Raw genomic sequence first — 18,829 nt, forward strand, 5'->3', positions numbered from 1 at the left:
CGTTTAGTGAGTTCATTATAAGATTCAAAGGAGATTTATGTAATATGTAAGCACTCTCGCCGGGGTTCCGATGTAAACTTGTTACAAACTAGCGTTGCCAGTCTGACATTCAAAGGTCATTGACGACAAAATTACTAGAAGCCAAGACGAATGTTTAAATTAAATGTCACGTTTTAAATTCAATTGCTCGTAGATGATGACATGAACAGGCTGTGAAATGTGCTGTAAATATCACGAGGGACAACGTCGCTGCGTTTTATGTTCTATACAACAGAAGAATTCCAATACATCGAAAAAATATTTGCTTATTCAAGGAATGTTTTTATACGTCGTAGGCAGAGGCCGCGTTTGTAATTCATGGCGTAGCAGAATGATGCCGTAATCTCTGAATAAAACAACGTTTTTGTTTCCCACAAACTTTGTTTTGGATCTAATTTGCCGTCTTCCTAAGTGATGAATGTTACAGAAGTTTATGTCAGCAGGAGGTAGTTGTGGTTATTTAGTTATCTGTATTAAGTAATCGCAAGGTGATCTAAAGTAAACAATACAATTCATTGTCGTCTAGGTGCTTAGTCACTAACTGGGCGGTGATGATCATAATTTATAAACTGTATGCATAATGCAATGCAATGGTTTCTAATCGACCAATTGAATGACACATGCATACCTATACAATTTTAGCTAGAACATCGTGCTAGGTTGGCCCCTAAAGATGAACAACCCCCAGTATCAATTAAGTAAACGTTTGGCTTTAAAAACGATTACTTACAAGTTAAAAAATTTGAATTCTTTCCCGAGGCTGACATTGCAGTTCTAAGATATCATTTCCCGTAGTAATGCGATCTTAATAAAAATAATTAAAAAACTAAGTACTTAATACCTATAAGTACCTATATCCAGTACGGCTTATTTAAATGGTTCTTAGGTTAGTAACTATGGTGAAATAATAGTAAAAAAACATAAACTTTGAGAAATAACTGACTGATACATATGTAATTTAATCCTCATTATAAAAAGAACTACATTCCTTACATACTCGGTTTTGGCCCCGTTAAGTAACGAAATTTTTAGTTCGAATCCTTAGGGTGGTAGGTAGGTAATTGGTATTCCACGTATCCAATTTCTTGGTCCAATGTGCATTGCGTTTCACTCTCTCATTTTGCAAAATGGGGGAAGCAAATTAACATTGGACCAATAAATTGGACAGGTGGAACCTTTTATCTAGGTATGTACCAGAAACCGGAAAGTCAAATTAAAAGCCATAGACGACACTAAGTATGTTTTATGGGTCATAAAGTATGTTAAGCTGTAGGAATCGTAGCAACGATAGTATATTAATGAGGTAACGTCGTAGTGCCGTTGTTAAATAAATGTTTTTGTTTCAGTTTGCAAATATGTGTGCCACACGTCCTGCGAAAATAAGGTAAGTTTACAATATATCATTTTTTAAGTTTATGTATAGGTAGTTCGTTTTTTTTAGCATTAGAAATAAGGTAAACAATCTTGATGTGTCTTTTAATTGAAAAACACATTTTAAAAATATGTTACGGCAAATATGTAACAATTATGAATCTAATACAATCATTTTTATTCTTCTGCTTTCATAAGTAATAGTTACTGATTTTTAAAAGCGTTTTTCAATTAAAAGACATGTCAAGATCGCTTTACATTCTTGCAAGTTGTTTCTAATGCTAAAAAAAAACGAACTATAGAATCTACTTGTACTATACTGTACTCTTGGTTTTAATTTAAAATATGGAGTTATTTATTCATACCCTACGACTATTTTCTAAATGTGCTGTTATTGAAAGTAATTAACAATGAAACAATGATTTTGGCCATATTTTATTTATTTCGATAAACGCAATAGTTTGTGTGAGACACGCCTTCAAAGTGACGGTTTTTTTTGGAAACGCTAGCTATTGTTGCCGAAGTTCGGACTACTGCATAACTTCAACTCTCTTGGTGCAGCACTAGAGTGCACAACAGGAAAATATTATATATATTATGTAAAATAAATCTTAAATTTCAAGTTGAAATATTTGGATTGGTTCCTCTAAGAATTACAACTTGAATAGACAGTGCTGCCCTCTACCAGTACGATGAGATTATGGCTAGTCACAGAGATGCGTAGCACGCATGCGCGCTAAAAGCGTTGTTCTTTATCTGATAATGCCACTAGATGGCGTAAACATACACAAATCATGTTTCAGCCGTAGCGTGCAGAAGTTTGCTTTACCTCTTCCGGAGGTATAAAACTATAGTTCGTTTTTTAGGGTTCCGTACCCAAAGGGTAAACGGGACCCTATTACTTCGCTGTCCGTCCGTCCGTCCGTCTGTCACCAGGCTGTATCTCACGAACCGTGATAGCTAGACAGTTGAAATTTTCACAGATGATGTATTTCTGTTGCCGCTATAACAACAAATACTAAAAACAGAATATTAAACAGAATAAAATAAAGATTTAAATGGGGCTCCCATACAACAAACGTGATTTTTGACCAAAGTTAAGCAACGTCGGGAGTGGTCAGTACTTGGATGGGTGACCGTTTTTTTTTTTTGCATTATGGTACGGAACCCTTCGTGCGCGAGTCCGACTCGCACTTGCCCGGTTTTTTTAGCATTAGAAAGAACTTGCAAGAAGGTAACCGATCTTGACATGTCTTTTAATTGAATAACGTTTTATAAAAATATAAATCTATTACTTATGAAAGCACAAGAATATAAATGATCGTATTAGATTCATAATTGTTACATATTAGCCGTAACTTATTTATAAAATCTGTTTTTCAATTAAAAGACACATCAAGATTGTTTACCTAATTTCTAATGCTAAAAAAAAACGAAGTATAGCTTAAATTTTACGAAATATATGCATTTTACTATGCTTAGATAAATTTTACGATCAATAGGTATTTGTCTAAAGGTACATACAAAGGTACGGTTAAAAATGTGAATAAGGAGGAGGGAAATATAAATTAACGTCAAAGTATAGGTCAATAGTTATTTGCAATGACAAAATGTGACTAATGTTATATCATAACTATGGCTCAGTGAGCTGTAGACCTCGCGAGCATTAATTTAAAACGGAATAAATGTATGATTCCGCCATTTTGAAAAAAAAAAAAAATGAAATGACAAAATAATCTATTTGATCATTGAACCTGAGGGCCTACCGCGAACCAAGTTCGACGTGTTGCCTTTCTGTCGCAGTTGTAAATTCGTACGTAAGTGTGACAGGGAGGTAACACGTCGAAAGTGGTTCGCGGTAGGCCCTCTGCTCACAAAATTTCACAGGAATCGGTCGAGAATTGCGACCCGTAGAGTACAACATCCGGACAAAAAAAGCATTTTTGCCTAATCTGTAACCTGAAACGTAGACCTTCGCTAACGCTCGGCCAATTAATATCAAATTTCTATGAGAATATGACGTTTATAATGACACAAGTCGGTACTCCCTCATTTTGTTCTCTTCAACAAATTAGCATAGACGAGCGAGCTCTAGGTATAAGACTAACCCTATTTGTGAATTTAAATAACTGTTTCGTAAAAAAAGTTTTGTACGGAAAGCTAAAAATCATATGTTATGGGACTTATGGGTTACAGACATGGAAAAGTTCATGTAGGTATTCTAATATGTAATTCAAACGGGTGCCTTAATACGCCTAACATTAATTGTCATAATATGAATTCGCATAACAGATATGGCATAACATATTTGTGCATAACATTGAACAGGCACAATATTAAAAAAGCATAACACTTATTGTCCAATTCCAAAAACATCATTAGTGACTTTCATAATAATATTTCAACTTCTTTACTGTCAGCAGCGATGTCCGTCACGTATTTATCTGTGAAGCGGTCACACAAGCCATTTCGCGGTCGTTTATACGGTCTTTATTTAAATTTATTCACGAAACAGATAATATTCCGGTTCTGCTGTCCATGTTTAGCCAGAGAACATTTGATGACAATCGGCCGGCCGGTGGTTACGCTTCCATTGTGTGCTAGCGCAAACTTACTAGACCGACTTCTGATTAAATTGGATCCTAAAACGATTGCACAATGATCTTATTAGTCAATGTGTTCATACTGTGAACAATTGGCCTGAGGCAAAGTGTGAGATCCACTGGGACCAATGGTGGGTGGTTCCAGCCGTACCTACGTTGCTGGCAGACCTGGCAGTAGGATTAACCCATTCCGATATCTCGTGGACAACTAATATTAACTGAGATTTATGTCTAATCGTGACATGCATAATTTAATGGCGTTCGAGACTGCGTTCAAGCTTATAGTTATTAAACGTAGGTACCTAGTACCTACGTAATATGAGGTACGAGTAATTTATATAAATTAAATGCCAGTACTTGATATAATGTAAATATAGCGTAACTAGACTTGCATTCTTGCGAACTGCATCGCTATTAAAACTCGCTATAGTTTCTCTTTAACTACTAACTTTGTTCGCTGCAAAAGTTAGAACACATTCATAACTAATTGTAAGACAAAGAGATAATAAAACTTGGATGAACATTTTAACTTACACTTACTTTTGCTTATATTAATTAATGGTTTAACAACGTTAAAATAAGACTACAAATTTAATACTACAAGTTCGGAGTGTGGACTTACTTTTCTCTGTCTCAAACTCTACCTACTAACTCTACATTTATGATCTCGTATATGGAGGTGTTCTAAATTATTCTGAACTGCTAGGGAACAGTTAGGCTACTGTTCTGATGTTTCACAATATCTACTCGTTACTGTATGTAATAAAAGTAGAATGCAGCTTAACATTAAGCGAAGGGCGGGATTGAGTATGCCGCACAAATCGAAGACTAATGATGGCGATATATCGCGCGATATTTTAGTACCAAACAAGCTGCCAACCTGCGTCTTATCAGGCACGATCAGCTATACCCAATATTCGGGGTATAAGTAGGTGTTTTATTCTTTTTTCGCTTGAATTCCGTTCGCACACGCGCCGTGCGATGTCCACCGGAACACCGATGTTTTGCGTGATACATTTTAATTCGACCAAATTGTATCTGAGTTGATGACTCAGTCAATCAAATTGTTTTAAATATAGTAGGTTATTAACGATTAACCCTTTTACGGCAAGACTTAAAATAATCCTCAATTCAAGCCTCATCATCGTCATCGTCAATGAAGTCCTAAAAATTCTGTATAGGTAGCAGAAAAAATACAAAAATATGATGTTATAGGGTGGTCTTTTCAGAGACCTTTGCCCTATAGTTAAATATTCGAAGTAAGTATTAAAATGGCCAAATCCGCATTGGGCTAGCGTGGGGACTATAGCCCAAGCCCTCTCGCGCATGAGAGGAGGCCTGTGCTCACGCTCAGCAGTGGGACGTATATAGGCAGAAATGATGATCATGATTAAAAATGGAACCCTCGTACGATCGCTTAAATCGCTTAATAAATTGTAACAGAATGCAATTTATACAAGACACAATGGTCAATGAGCTCGAGTAAAAAGGCCGCGCTGTGCCGTTATACGTGACTCAATGAATGACGTATTCTGCTTGCTAAAACAATTGTGCACACAACGCATACATAGCATGTTAATACTTTACCCTTTTCTGTCGGGGCTTCTATAATAATCATGTCTCAATGTTAACAATGTTACCCCGCCATCGCCATTAGGAGTCCACACAAGTTTTGTTTCTAATGTAAATATAATGCTTAATGGCGCAGAAAAGATCAAGATGTACTTCCTCTCAGACCTCCAACAAAAAGGGGCCAAACTGAAAACCAGCGCTGGACGCCAGTCTAGCACATGCTGAGATTGGTACTTGGTACCCACGGCCAACATCTAAACATAATATATATTATATAGAGTAGACAATAAGTTAGTACTTAACCTAGAATAAGTTAGTACATACTTAACATAGAATTTATATATTGTTTGTCTTCCTATTGTTTTTTTCTATCATGTTTTGGCAATAAAGTGATTTCATTTCATTTCAAGTAAGTATCTACTTAGTGCGTTCGCGATTTTCCAAAACGGGATTTAGCTTCATTTTTACCATGTTTGTGTCGTGTGTTCCATCGAAGAATCAATGTGACTGAGCCGATTTTGATGCATGAAGTTTTTATTCGGTCCGTTTTGTGGCCATATTTTAAACATTTTATTTGTAACAAACATTTGGCCTAAATGAAATATTTACACTAACTTACTTAAGATGTAACCTACTTACCTATTGTAAATAAAAGTGGGAGTGAAACTTATGTACTGAGATTATAAGATTTTTTAAACCTAAGGACTTTAAGGAAACTTAATAAACCGTCAGACAATGTATGTAAGTAGGTAATTAGGTAGATTCATTTTAATTTCCAGTAATCACTACCTATCATGTTTGGCAAAAGGTTATTTCGATAACGAAGTATGGTCGTTTCTTCAATTACATACATAGCAGTCCATCGCTGACCTCTTTATCAATTGATAATGATGTGTTTTTAAAAGGCAGTAACACTAATTTGCTTGACACTTTACCATATAAGTAATCACACTTATTTATACTTAAGTTAACTTTTAGTTTTATTTTATACATAAATTAGTTTATTTTTCTTATTAATATATCTACCATCTACCTGAAACTGGAAATAAATAATATATCAGCAGATAATTTATACTTATGGTTAAGTAGAGTAAGGAAAACAATAATTTGTGGAATGTTCACTAGAATAGAGACAGAGAAGGCTTTCGCGGAGTAGGAAGTTGTCGTGAGTGAAACCCGGCGGCGCGGGCGCAATGCAAATGAAGACGCCGGGATGCTGTCCGACATTGTTTATTGAGAATATTCACACATTCTTGCTATATATCTATATATATTGGCATAAACCTGCATAATATGTTTCACGAGTTTGCAGAATGTAGAAAACCGAAAGTCCTTTGGAGTTGGATTTACCTATCTAAATAAGTTCTTTTGTAAGTAAGACAAATAGGTATGCGGTATAGGTATTCCCCAATTGAATACCCAGACCCACCCGGAGATAATAATTATGAGGAAACAATGAGTAAAAAACGGTTACAGCTTTTAAATGTTGGAGGCGAACCATTTAATAATGAGTTATACTTCCTAATTCGTCATGACATGTAAGCACGCACTGAGCGTGGATTTATTAGAGTTCAACGCATCGGAGAAGTACCTAAGTCATGACGAGTTGGCACGTGGTATGTGAACGAAGATCGTTGTACAGCTTCTTGGGAATCTTGGGAGCTGGAGGCGGCGGGCAGGATCAGGTGCAACGCACGCGGCGGGTCCCGCGCTGGGCGCGCCGAGCGACGCCGGCGCCGCGCCGGGCAGTGCCGCCGCGCGCGCCGACCGGCCCACGCGCACGCGAAAACGCTTTCGCGATACCGATCCAACTATCTCGATCACCAATTTCACATAAAACGCCTTTTAAAGCTAAGAAAGCTATGCCTTTCTATAAATACACTTAATTAGCGCGCGGTCGTGGTCCTCTGGTGTTTACCAATTAGGTAGTGGCAAATTTCGCTTACGATTATGAGGGAACACTTATTTTGATCTTAAAACTGAGTAAGTTGAGATAAATGCTTACCTTTGTTATAAAGTAGATATGTATATTTGAATAATAAACACAAGTTTATGTGATGATTTATGTTTATGAGTTAATTAAGCAAATGCTTAATTAACTATGTAGATACCTAACCACCAGAGCTACCTACAATCTATGTTAACTCTATAATTAAATTAAAACTACATACTTACTTAACTTGTACCTATTAATGTTTTAGTTTTGTTTTGTTTAAGGTGTCTTAAAGTTATCCAGTTAAATTGATTATCCAAATAATACGAAGCAAGCATGATAGGTACTTATTCAAATTAGTCGTTTATCAAAACACAGTTTTCAAGGTGACAGCGATATTCCCTTATCAACAAAATTGAGGCACGATTATTTATTGCAGCCAAAGTCGATAGTAAGCGATAAGTCGGGGCCACTATTTCTCGTGTGTTCAGTGATCGATAAAACAGCTCCTTTAGGTCACGTAGACGCTAACAGGTGTTAAATCTCAGTTAATTAACGGGTTATTATCGTTGTGACAATAAAGAGAAGTGCTTATTATTGGTTGTCATTAACTAACTGCCAGATTTCGTTTTCGCAACTAAGAACCACCCTAACAACAATAACATCATTGCATTACAAGCCGGTTAAAATGGTTAGCAAAGACAATGTGCGCAATCCAACTGCTAATGATTGTTAAGTGAAGAAAGCTTATACGTAAACTCAGCATAGCTGAGCTCGTGATGTGAATGTTACAAGTGAATACAGACTCTTGACCAACCGTTTAGTCCAGGAACCAAACTTGCCTTTCTTCGGACTTTAGTCAGTTGAAAATGTACCATAACGGGCGACTCGGCAGTGGCAGCAGCACCTCTACGTCCTCGGGAGGATCGTCGGATCTGCGGGTAAATGATACATTACATTATTTAAGAGGAAAGGGGACGATCGCTTCTCCATACAAACGTAGTCCTTATTTTACTCTCTGGAAATTAACAATCAAAGGGGCATAGCTATTGATCAAAATAATTGTGTCAATATTCAGAGAGGAAAACAGGGACTTCGTTTGTATGGAAAGGTGGTTTCGGGGCGGTCGTCCGCTTTTGTCTTAATTACTAATCAAAAGCACATTGAAAATAATCTATGATGAACGTTGAAGATAACGATCATAATTTGCTTCTTCATTAGGTACCTACCTGACCTGCTTACATATTTTTAGGTCTGTGGTATTTTCGAAAACCTTTTTATACATATGAATAAATTTGCTACTTCTCAACAACAGTTTATGACGAAAATATAAAAAGTCATAAATAATTCTACTATACAAGTAAACCAAGCATCTCAAGTGTGAAATGTTGTGTCAGATGACCTCCTTGGCATCTATTAGATTCCGTACTTTTACGAACACAGTAAATGTATCGGAACAATGTCAGCATTGATTGTGCGTGCCCTTACGGCGCGGGTCAAAGATTTCTAGACAATGATATAGAAGGGCCGCGCGCGCAGAGCGTGTGCTGCGGACGGTACCGGCCGCGTAGCCAACATGCCACATCGCTTACGCTCCGTAGCAATCGAAACGCAACTGTTACTGTCGCACAAATATGAAAGAGTGATAGAGAGACACAAAGCGTTTCGTTGTCGTAGCGATAGCAGGCGTGGCTCACTCCTCGATTTCGTCGCTTTGCTTCAGGTAGCTAAAAGTACATCCGTTCCACACCAATTTTGGTGGCTAGCCATAAGCCGCGCGTGGCGCTGTCGCCACCTAGCGGCCAATCTGTCCTGATCGTAACAGACGCGTTTTCTTAGAGAGTGAGTATTCTGTACCTAGCACTATTATTTATGTTGTGGCGATAGCGATTGTCATCTTGGCTAGGCTGGCCGGTACGATACCGCGGGCTCGCTCGCCTCGACCGCACCATCTTACAGTTCAATACACTAAGCAGTTTGCCCGACGAACAAATAAAATGGCAAGACCACGATTTGACTTTGAAATACGCGGGTCAGGTGACACTTGACACCGGCAGGGTGGATGTTCTCTTGTGTTGCATTCTTAGAATTTGCGCATCGTAGTTGAAACTAGGTACCTATATGAGTTATTTGCCAGATAATTATAAGTTTCATTGTAAGTACTTACATACCTATATACTTATTTAATTTCACACACCCATTGCTACAATCGTGCCATATAGGTACAACACATTAAATAGGTACCTATAATACATATTTATTTATATATTATATTAAAGGATCTTTTCAGTTCAATTATCAGGCATTATTGACGTTATAACGTCTTATACTTAAATCGATGAACACCGGTAGCATGCACGAAAAAGTGTCACGTTGTGGACAGATCTCTATGGTAATGTTGTGGACAGATCTCCATTGTAACGTAAAGCAATGTAATGGTAATGTTTTCTTATGACGTTATCAAAGAAAATTATCGTCCTAAAAACCGACTTTACAGACAACCATATTTTTTAATAAGTAGATCGCGGAACTTTATTTTAAACATATAAAATCAAAACAGCCATCTAGTATTGGGATGAAACATAGAAGAGCTACTAAAGATACCGCAATTCGCTCCAAAGATGCGTGTGGGGACGGAACGGATCCAAAAATGGCAACAGTGATTCAAGTCTCTAGCATCCTGGAATGTGCTCGCTCCGTCGCCCTTATAGCTCTGACAACTACAGCTTATTAATTAACCAACTTGATATAAATACATACTTAGGTACTTATTTTCGTATTAAAGAAGAAGATTAAATACCACATAACTCAATATTAACTAATTATTTAGAATAAGTACCTATATTATTATGGAACTCGGCGTAACTAGGTACGTAAATATAATATTTAGACCTGTTTCAAAAATGTCTGTTGTAAAATGTTAAAGACCGTACGATAAAGTGTTAACCAGTCCTTGTTCTGCTGCAGAGTTAAGTGCAAACAAATTTATAAGCAAGGGGGGGAGGGGGTGACTTAACTCTGCAGCTTACTGTACAACTAAATAAATAATCAATACAATAACAACAGTAGGTACATTACGATACAGATAGGGAGTGTTTTAAATCAATGCGAGTTGCGAATTACCTAGAAATTATGGTACGACGTTTTACAGTACCCACTTATGGCCCTTTAAATTTTCGACATAGGCACGTAAAGTGCTAATTACCCTACGTTTGCGGTAAAATACCACCATCATAGGTACTGTAAAATTATATTTATTACAAGCCTAAACATGCTAATTTATTACCTAATACAGGAAAACAGGTATATAGGTACAGTAGGTGCTCGTATCTCGTCTAAAATTGCACGTTCTAAGATGCACTTATTGCTAGGCCGGGCCGTTCGCGCCTCATTTGACAAGTTCATCAGTGAGACGCAAATTGCAAATTGCAGGGTGTGGGTGATATCTGTTCCGGTAGGCGGTCGATATCTTAAATGTCACCTAGTTTCCGGGTACGTTGCCTTCTGCCGGAGATTAAGTACGGTGTCGACCGGTCCGGGCGACGTGAAGGCATGCTAACTCTACAAGCTCTACTTTACAGCTATCTACCTAACTCCATCCCTGGTAGGGCATGCTCCCGGGAATTCCCGGTTCTCATATTCCCGGGAATTCCCGGGAATTCTATGGTATCAAAAGAACCTGTACTGAAGACCCGGTACCGGTACTTCCCGGTTCTCATCATATGACTATTTATTCCCATTTCAATAGTAGTAATGTATTAGTACTTTAGCTCGGGACATTATATAACATTTAATAATGGTGCTATGAAACGGGGGACCCAAATAACCCGATAAATTAACCTAGTAAAGTAGGCATTCGTGAAGGCAGGCCGTGCCGTCATAATAATATAGTGTTGAGTGCATTGACTACGCTACGGCCGTGTGGCTCGGCCCAGGCGGAGCCAATGTGTGCCGGTTAATTTCGTAAAATAGGTTGGAACGCCAATTAAGTGTTTGTTTATAATAAAATAAGTCATTTATTAATTCTTATGCAATTATTTATATGAAAATAATTAATTCATAAAGATTGTACGCTAACAGAAACAATTTCTTAAAAGTAATCAAAAGATGCCTTGAGAACCGGGAAGAACCGGGAATCCCGGTTCCGGCCATGCCCAGAACCGGGAAATGAAATTCTTGGTACCGGGACCGGTACTGCATGCCCTAATCCCTGGATGTTAAAGCGTTCTTGACACTATGTGTCTTTTATACTTAGTGTAACCATAATATGTACAGCGTCCTGGGAACAATGCCTCAGGCTAATTTAGGGCTAGATTTATGATTAATTTATTTTGTTATTTTAGTTGAAATATAAGATTGTCATATACGAGTACACAATATATTACCCTTACTTCGGTCGGTATAACTTTCCTCGTGGATGTTTTACACACAAACCACCATAAACCACTGAGTACCTAAGTATAATACATAAGTAATTTAAAATTTAAACAGTTATTAATGTTATTATATTCAAATAAAAAACAACGTATATGTATATTATATGGATTGTTTTTACTATCAATCAAAGCTTTAGTGGATTTTCTCGGGAATTACGGCTCGATTCGGGAAATGAATTAGATCTCTACTAGACCTCAACAAGTTACGATATGGATAATTTAAAGATATTTGTAAGATAGATATGTCAAATTTGACGTTTCCGCGATTCTGGAGGTCCTCTTGAACGATTTCGACAAGTTATGACTAAAGTGACATTCCATTTCCAACTGCAGCTGCAATACTGTTCATTTTCTATGGAAATTGACAATGACAGCGACGCGTTTCCATAGTAAAATGAACAGTATTGCAGCTGCAGTTGGAAATGGAATGTCACTCTTAGATATCCAAGTAACATCTAGTCGATATCTAATGTAAATCTAGTTGATCTCTATATCGTCTCTAGATCTTGTGATTATCTCGTTTCCCGAATACGCGTGTTAGCCACGTGTAAACAATAAATTCAATTAGCTTGGATGCAATGTTTTGCAAATTATTTTCAGATAATGGATCGGTTCATTTCATTTAAATATGATTCATAATAGGCATATTAAGCAATCTACATATTGTTAACTCTATTATATTTTCGTAAATTTTTGCGTTTATGTATAATAACAAACAAGATCTGCCCGATCTTTCATTGACATTTACTTATTCATCCATTCCGAGAGTCAGGAACGGTAACAATGCAAGGTCGTCTCGCTTGTTGGGGAATTTGGCGAGGCGCAGGGCACAGGGTCAATCGATCTGAAAAGAGCGGCGAAGACGACGAGCATTTACACATTTTAAAATCATGAGCGAGAGTTATAAACAAATGTACAGATACAAGGATAAAACAGCGCTTAGTAAGATAAATCCGTACCTAAAGATGGGAAGGAGCGCTGCAGCTGGTTATATTTATGTTAGTCGGCATTCTTTACGTCTGTGGTATTCGTCGATTGTGTTACTTTATTTTGCATGATTTCGAGGTGGATGCAGATATGTTATTTTTACAAATATTGCAAATGTCTACTTGATATCACTTTACGGCTAAACGGCTGAACCTATACTTACGATTTGATACCTATGAACATTGAGTTAATCACGGAAAAGTAATCTTTTACAATAGGAATTAGCTTCTTAAAATCTATCCCGATGGCAATATGGCTCTAGGAAAATAAAGGATAAATATCAATAATAAGACGGTAAACAGATGAATATTAGAGATGCAGGTGACTAGCATTTTTTCGTGTCTTTGCTTTTTGTTTCATAAGCTATTACCCATGTCCATAATACCTAACAAAAGTAGGTAACAGTCGGGAAATCCCTGCTAGTCAATAACTATCGTAATTATTCATTTTTTATTATTAAATAACCGCGTGTAATGCTTTTATTTGTACAAGTTCTTTCAAACTTGACGTCTGTATTGGTAGAGCCTTATACTAATCACTTTACAACAGGCGTATTTTTTGCTCGTTCACATCACGACTTCGACGCCAGGGACATGGATTATAAAAGCACGATAATCGATTTCTTGTTAGCAATAACGGTTCTGATTGACACCGAACACATTACCGCTGTATTATTACTAATAAATTTGATTCGAAAATGCTATCAGGTAATCCATAATGTATCATCTAATAAATAGCATTATAGATTATAGATTTTTAGGTTTAGTTTTAGTTTTGTAGGTAGTTTAAATTTTAGGTTATTTTAATTGTAGTTAGTTTTAGATTTATATTCCTGATTATTTTATTATATTATAATATATTATTATTGACATTAGATTTTAATAAATAAAGCACCATTTCATAGTTTAAAAAAAAGCATTTTCGAATCAAAGATTCCAATTGCGATGTAATAGTTTTTCTACTATTTCAATGGAAACTATAAGTACTTACCGTTAGGTACTTATGTACTTCTAAAATGCATTATACTCTTTTACGCTGCCCTTAATCTGAATAGTTATGTATGTAATGACGTATGTTACGTGTATGTAAACAATACTAATCGGAGTATAATTGACGTGATTACCATATTTTTGGGCAATCTACCGAAATTGATCTTGCTAAATGAGCATCGTAAAACTTGTGTTAGCCTGAGCACCGGAGCGTGCGTAATGCCGACTAGGTACTGTAAATAAAGATTTAACGCAAATGACAATAGAATTGCCGGTATCTCCTGTATAATATTCCCATGAGCTGAATTTACGACTTTCATATCCTAAATGTTTCTCGAATGTCTCGTAACACATATCTCATAATTAAATTGTAATGGCTCGTAATGGTTTGTTCTGGGATGTCGTTACAGAGGTTTCATCCAAATTAAAAACATAAATTGTGTAACAAAAACCTCGTAAATTATTTGTTATTATGATATATATACCTATCGAAATATTATTAGCAACGCTACGTAGCGTTTAGCAATACTTTAAGCAAAATTTAAATAAACCCATTACAATTTGAAGCTGTTTTCGTGCACGCAAACGGGTAGGTACTTCTTTTGCATTTTGTTTTCACTTAAAGTATTTCGTTGTACCCTTCTCGATTTATCGGGACAGGCCCGAGGAAGTGAACGTACGGACGTGTCGGTATCTGCGTAGTTTACACTTTAATTTGTAAAGACAGCCGATGTCATCTTGCGGGGATATTAAGCCGTTATTGGAGAATGGTTCAGGAAACACGCACATTCCGCACAACCAGTATTCTTGTGAGTTACTTTAAAATGTATAATATATTTATCAGAAATATCAGAATAAGTTATTGTTAAATACTATCGCCGACGTCTTTTGTTGTTTTTGTAGGAGCAAATTATTGTTAGATAGATAGATAGATAGTATAAGAATATAAATTTATAACTACAAGGATGTATTGTTGTGTTGGATGTATCCAACGATGCTATACCTAATTATTGTGTAATATGAATCTGAAACCAACAAAATATGTACCTACATATACTTTATATTGAATTCACAAATGAAAAATATATTATGCTTTTTGGGCTTATATTTATCTACATAGTATTTAGTACATAATTGCTACAAATTTGTCACGTTTGCCTCGTTAAAAACATCGTTATTAATGCGGAACGAACGTGGACAAGAGTGCTAAAATAATGTTTTTAATTCAAACGCAGATCGTAACTAAAATAATCTGGCAATTCCGCCCGTAATGTTAAAAAAAATACATTTTGGTAAGTGTGATTAAAGATTTATTATAATGTAGATACCCATATTGTGTCATTTGTTGCATGCTAGTGAATTAAAGTTTTACCCCGCTGTCAAGAACCTTTATAACAATAGTAGGATAACATACCTAGTTTTAGTTTTCTTTTGTGCGACGTTATTTTGTATTTCTACATATAGAAGGTAAAAACCTTGCATTGCATAAGAGAACGTTTCGAAATTGGTTTGTCATAGTCATAATGTGAATCGGAGGGCTGCAGAACGGCGGCGCGGCGGTGGGCCCGCACTTACCGTGTAATTATAACAACATGCTACAAATTGTGACTTGACGCCGACGCATCATACTACAAGCGGACGGAAATGAAAATTATACGTTCGCTTTAATTACAGACAAAAAATGACGACTGTATTACATAAAAACCTTATTATCACCGCTCGGAGTTTGTGATCTTAATAATAAGTCTGAACTGAACTTCCAAGTAGTGAGAGTTCAAAGTGTAGGTTTTATTTCACTTTTAAAGCTTTTTATGTTGCTTTCGTTGGATAAAACAGGCTAATCAATAAGTACATGTCGTTATAGACATATACCGCCTGCGTCTTCGTCCGCGTAGAAATCGTTACAAACTTTACCGTACTACTTACGTAGCTAATCTATACTACTTCTAGTCTTTGATTCGTCATTCATCAATCGCGCTCTGGTTTAGCCGTCTCGGTTCGTGCCATGCGTAACCGGTAAAAGCTTCAAGAACTATGAAAATAAACTGGCCGGTATTAACTTCGCGATTTCCTGATCGACCTAATAAACAATCAGTAAGTGGGGGTCTGCAGTCGATCAACAGAAATGGGGCCGTGCCGAACGCCTCATGGGGCTAGGAGTGGTTCTTAAATAGGTTTATTTTACCGGCAATGCGGCCAGTGTTGGCAACTTGGCATAAATGATGCCAGATCTGGCATATTTTCATTCGCTTTGGCACCAAAATTTTCTATTTAGCATCTGGCATATTTTTTAAAATGAGTTTTTCGGAACTTATGTACGAAATATCATTTGATATTTACCAGTCGCTTTTCGGTGAAGGAAAACATCGTGAGGAAACCTGCATACATCTGCGAAGAAATTCAAAGGTGTATGTGAAGTCCCCAATCCGCATTGGGCTAGCGTGGGGACTATAGCCCAAGCCCTCTCGCGCTCGAGAGGAGGCCTGTGCCCAGCAGTGGGACGTATATAGGCTGAGATGATGATGATGATGATATTTTTTTAGCATAATTTAGTTTAAGCCAAGTTTGCACCAACTTGGCAGCAACAATATGCGCCATCGCCTTATGTGGTTCATATTTTCATATAAATTTTGACTTTTGCGGACGGATGGACGTCAACGGACTATATAAAGTTGGTCAAGCAGATCTTGTCAGTAGAAAAAGGCAGTAAATTTGAAAAAAGTGTGTGTTTTAAGTGTCTAATTTCAAGTGATATTTTAGCATTTTTTTAGCATAGGTGTTTCAAAAATCTTTGGCATAATAATCCCAGTTGGCAACACTGAATGCGGCAGACAACTGGAGTGCCCGACACGAGTCTAATACGGGGGAATGAAATGCATTTTCCTGCAGTCGTAAGTGTCGTAAGTTGTCTTCAACGAGTGGATACTTTAACCCATGCCCATGCTTAAAGTTACTGCGAAGATACTGTAAAGAAAAAAGACAGGGTGCTTTTATTTTGATGGCATTCTTTAATCTTTTGTTTTTAAAATATTACTTGAAATTCCTTCACTTTTATAGACCTTGAAAGAAAAGCATTTCCTGACATGAAAAATAAAAGGATTGAATTCTGCTTGTTGAAAGTAAGATGTTAACATTACAACAGTACCTAACTGTATAAATATAGGAAATCTATGAAACCATTGTTTCATTTGTTATTATAACATTAGTAAAATTATTTAAGTATTTACTAAGCTTTTAATCCAGTAACTTTGTCGAATTTTGTAACCTGGCTCTTTTGCGTCAAATCCGGTAGTTCTGATTTTTTGCAGGCATGTTTATGATGTTGGCCCAATGAATAATCCAAGTTTGTGACCTCGAGCGCCGAACGCAACTTTGTCAAAAATCGAATAAACCGCAATATTTTTTAGATTTGGGCGATTATAACCCTAAAGAACTAGTTTTTGGTAGTAACTTCCTAGGGTGTTTTTAAAGTAGGAAAAATTTGCTACAATAAGACACTAGAATTGTCTCTGTACATCTAATATTTTCCGAGATAAAACCTTTCAAAATTTTATAATTTTACATCAGTTCTTAGCTATAATATAAGGGTTTGGTAGGTAATTTATATGGAATTCATCACCGCCACGTTCTACAAAATATTAATTTTCCATAAAAATTTTTTTTCTCAAAATAGGCACTCATACATTTTTTAAATGGAATATAAATATTTTTTAGAACGTGGCGGTGATGAATTCCATATAAATTACCTACCAAACCCTTATATTATAGCTAAGAACTGATGTATAATTATAAAATTTTGAAAGGCTTTATCTCGGAAAATTATCGGGTTATAATCGCCCTAATCTAAAAAAAATTGCGGTTTATTCGATTTTTGACAAAGTTGCGTTCGGCGCTCGAGGTCACAAACTTGGTTTATTCATTGGGCTAACATCATAAACAAGCCTGCAAAAAATCAGAACTACCGGATTTGACGCAAACGCAAAATGTATAATTTTACTGTATTATTTTGGGTAGCCATATTTGTAGGTAAAAGTTTTATATAATACCGTCAAATGTTAAATAAGTACATTGTGTAAAACAAGGGCGATATTAAACTTCAAAAACTCAAAACATATTATAAGGTCTTAAAATGCGCCTTCGGTCGGGTTTCTAATTTGGCTCTAAGCTGAGTAATCATTTAGGCTAAATCGCCCTTATTACATTATGTTCAATTTATCTACGTTAGTAGGCAGGTAGGTACTATACATTGGATAAGCATTAGGTGCTATTTAAATAAGAGCGTAGACAAAAAAATGTAAATAACAAATTAAATAGATTGATAGGCGGTACCTAAACCAGGCAAATGGCACAAGGATAGAGTTAAAGGTCCATGTTAGAGAATAAAGGGTATAGATCGAACCGAATTGGTATTTAAACATCAAAATATGTTACTGCGATACCGTTACCCATCATTAGGAATTTAGGTAGATTAAATTTTATGAATAAAGCAATTGGATTTTAAACCCACACACATCGCGCCAAACCGGCGTAGTGGTAAAGTTAAAATTTAACCTGGGATTGGGCAATACGTATGTAGATAAGTATTCTCACTTTCTACTAGGAAGGACGTTTCATTAAGTTCACGCCTTATCTTCGTTAAAGTGCCATTCCCCGTAATGATAATATACAGCATGGTTTCTCATTTCGGTGAATGTTATTAGTGGCTCGATTTGTAAATGTCCGGCCGTGAGAGATGTCCGTAATACGTTTCGTCCACATTTCTAGTTACGCTTTTTTCATTGTTAGTATTCAGTAGTAAGCCGATCAAGTTCACACAATTGCTTCATCGGCTAAGCTAACGGGATGGGGTACAAACGACGTCCAAAGATGTGTTTACACTTTTGTAAAATAACATATACT

General features: G+C 36.5%; 1 protein-coding gene across 4 annotated transcripts in view; it reads left to right on the plus strand.

Moving 5' to 3' along the window:
• LOC134663743 (tensin-2) overlaps positions 1–18,829 on the plus strand; it is a 125,079-nt gene that overhangs the window by 35,289 nt on the left and 70,961 nt on the right. For 3 of the 4 annotated variants that reach the window (XM_063520216.1, XM_063520214.1, XM_063520215.1), the window contains exon 3: positions 1,386–1,423. In XM_063520216.1, the coding sequence (XP_063376286.1) occupies positions 1,386–1,423 (38 nt within the window). Of the gene's footprint in view, positions 1–1,385; positions 1,424–8,187; positions 8,460–18,829 lie in introns of those variants that run through there. The other variant, XM_063520217.1, reaches the window with a different exon arrangement.

The sequence above is a fragment of the Cydia fagiglandana genome, chromosome 4 (genome assembly GCF_963556715.1).
Source record: "Cydia fagiglandana chromosome 4, ilCydFagi1.1, whole genome shotgun sequence".
In the NCBI taxonomy this organism is placed as follows: Eukaryota; Metazoa; Arthropoda; class Insecta; order Lepidoptera; family Tortricidae; genus Cydia; species Cydia fagiglandana.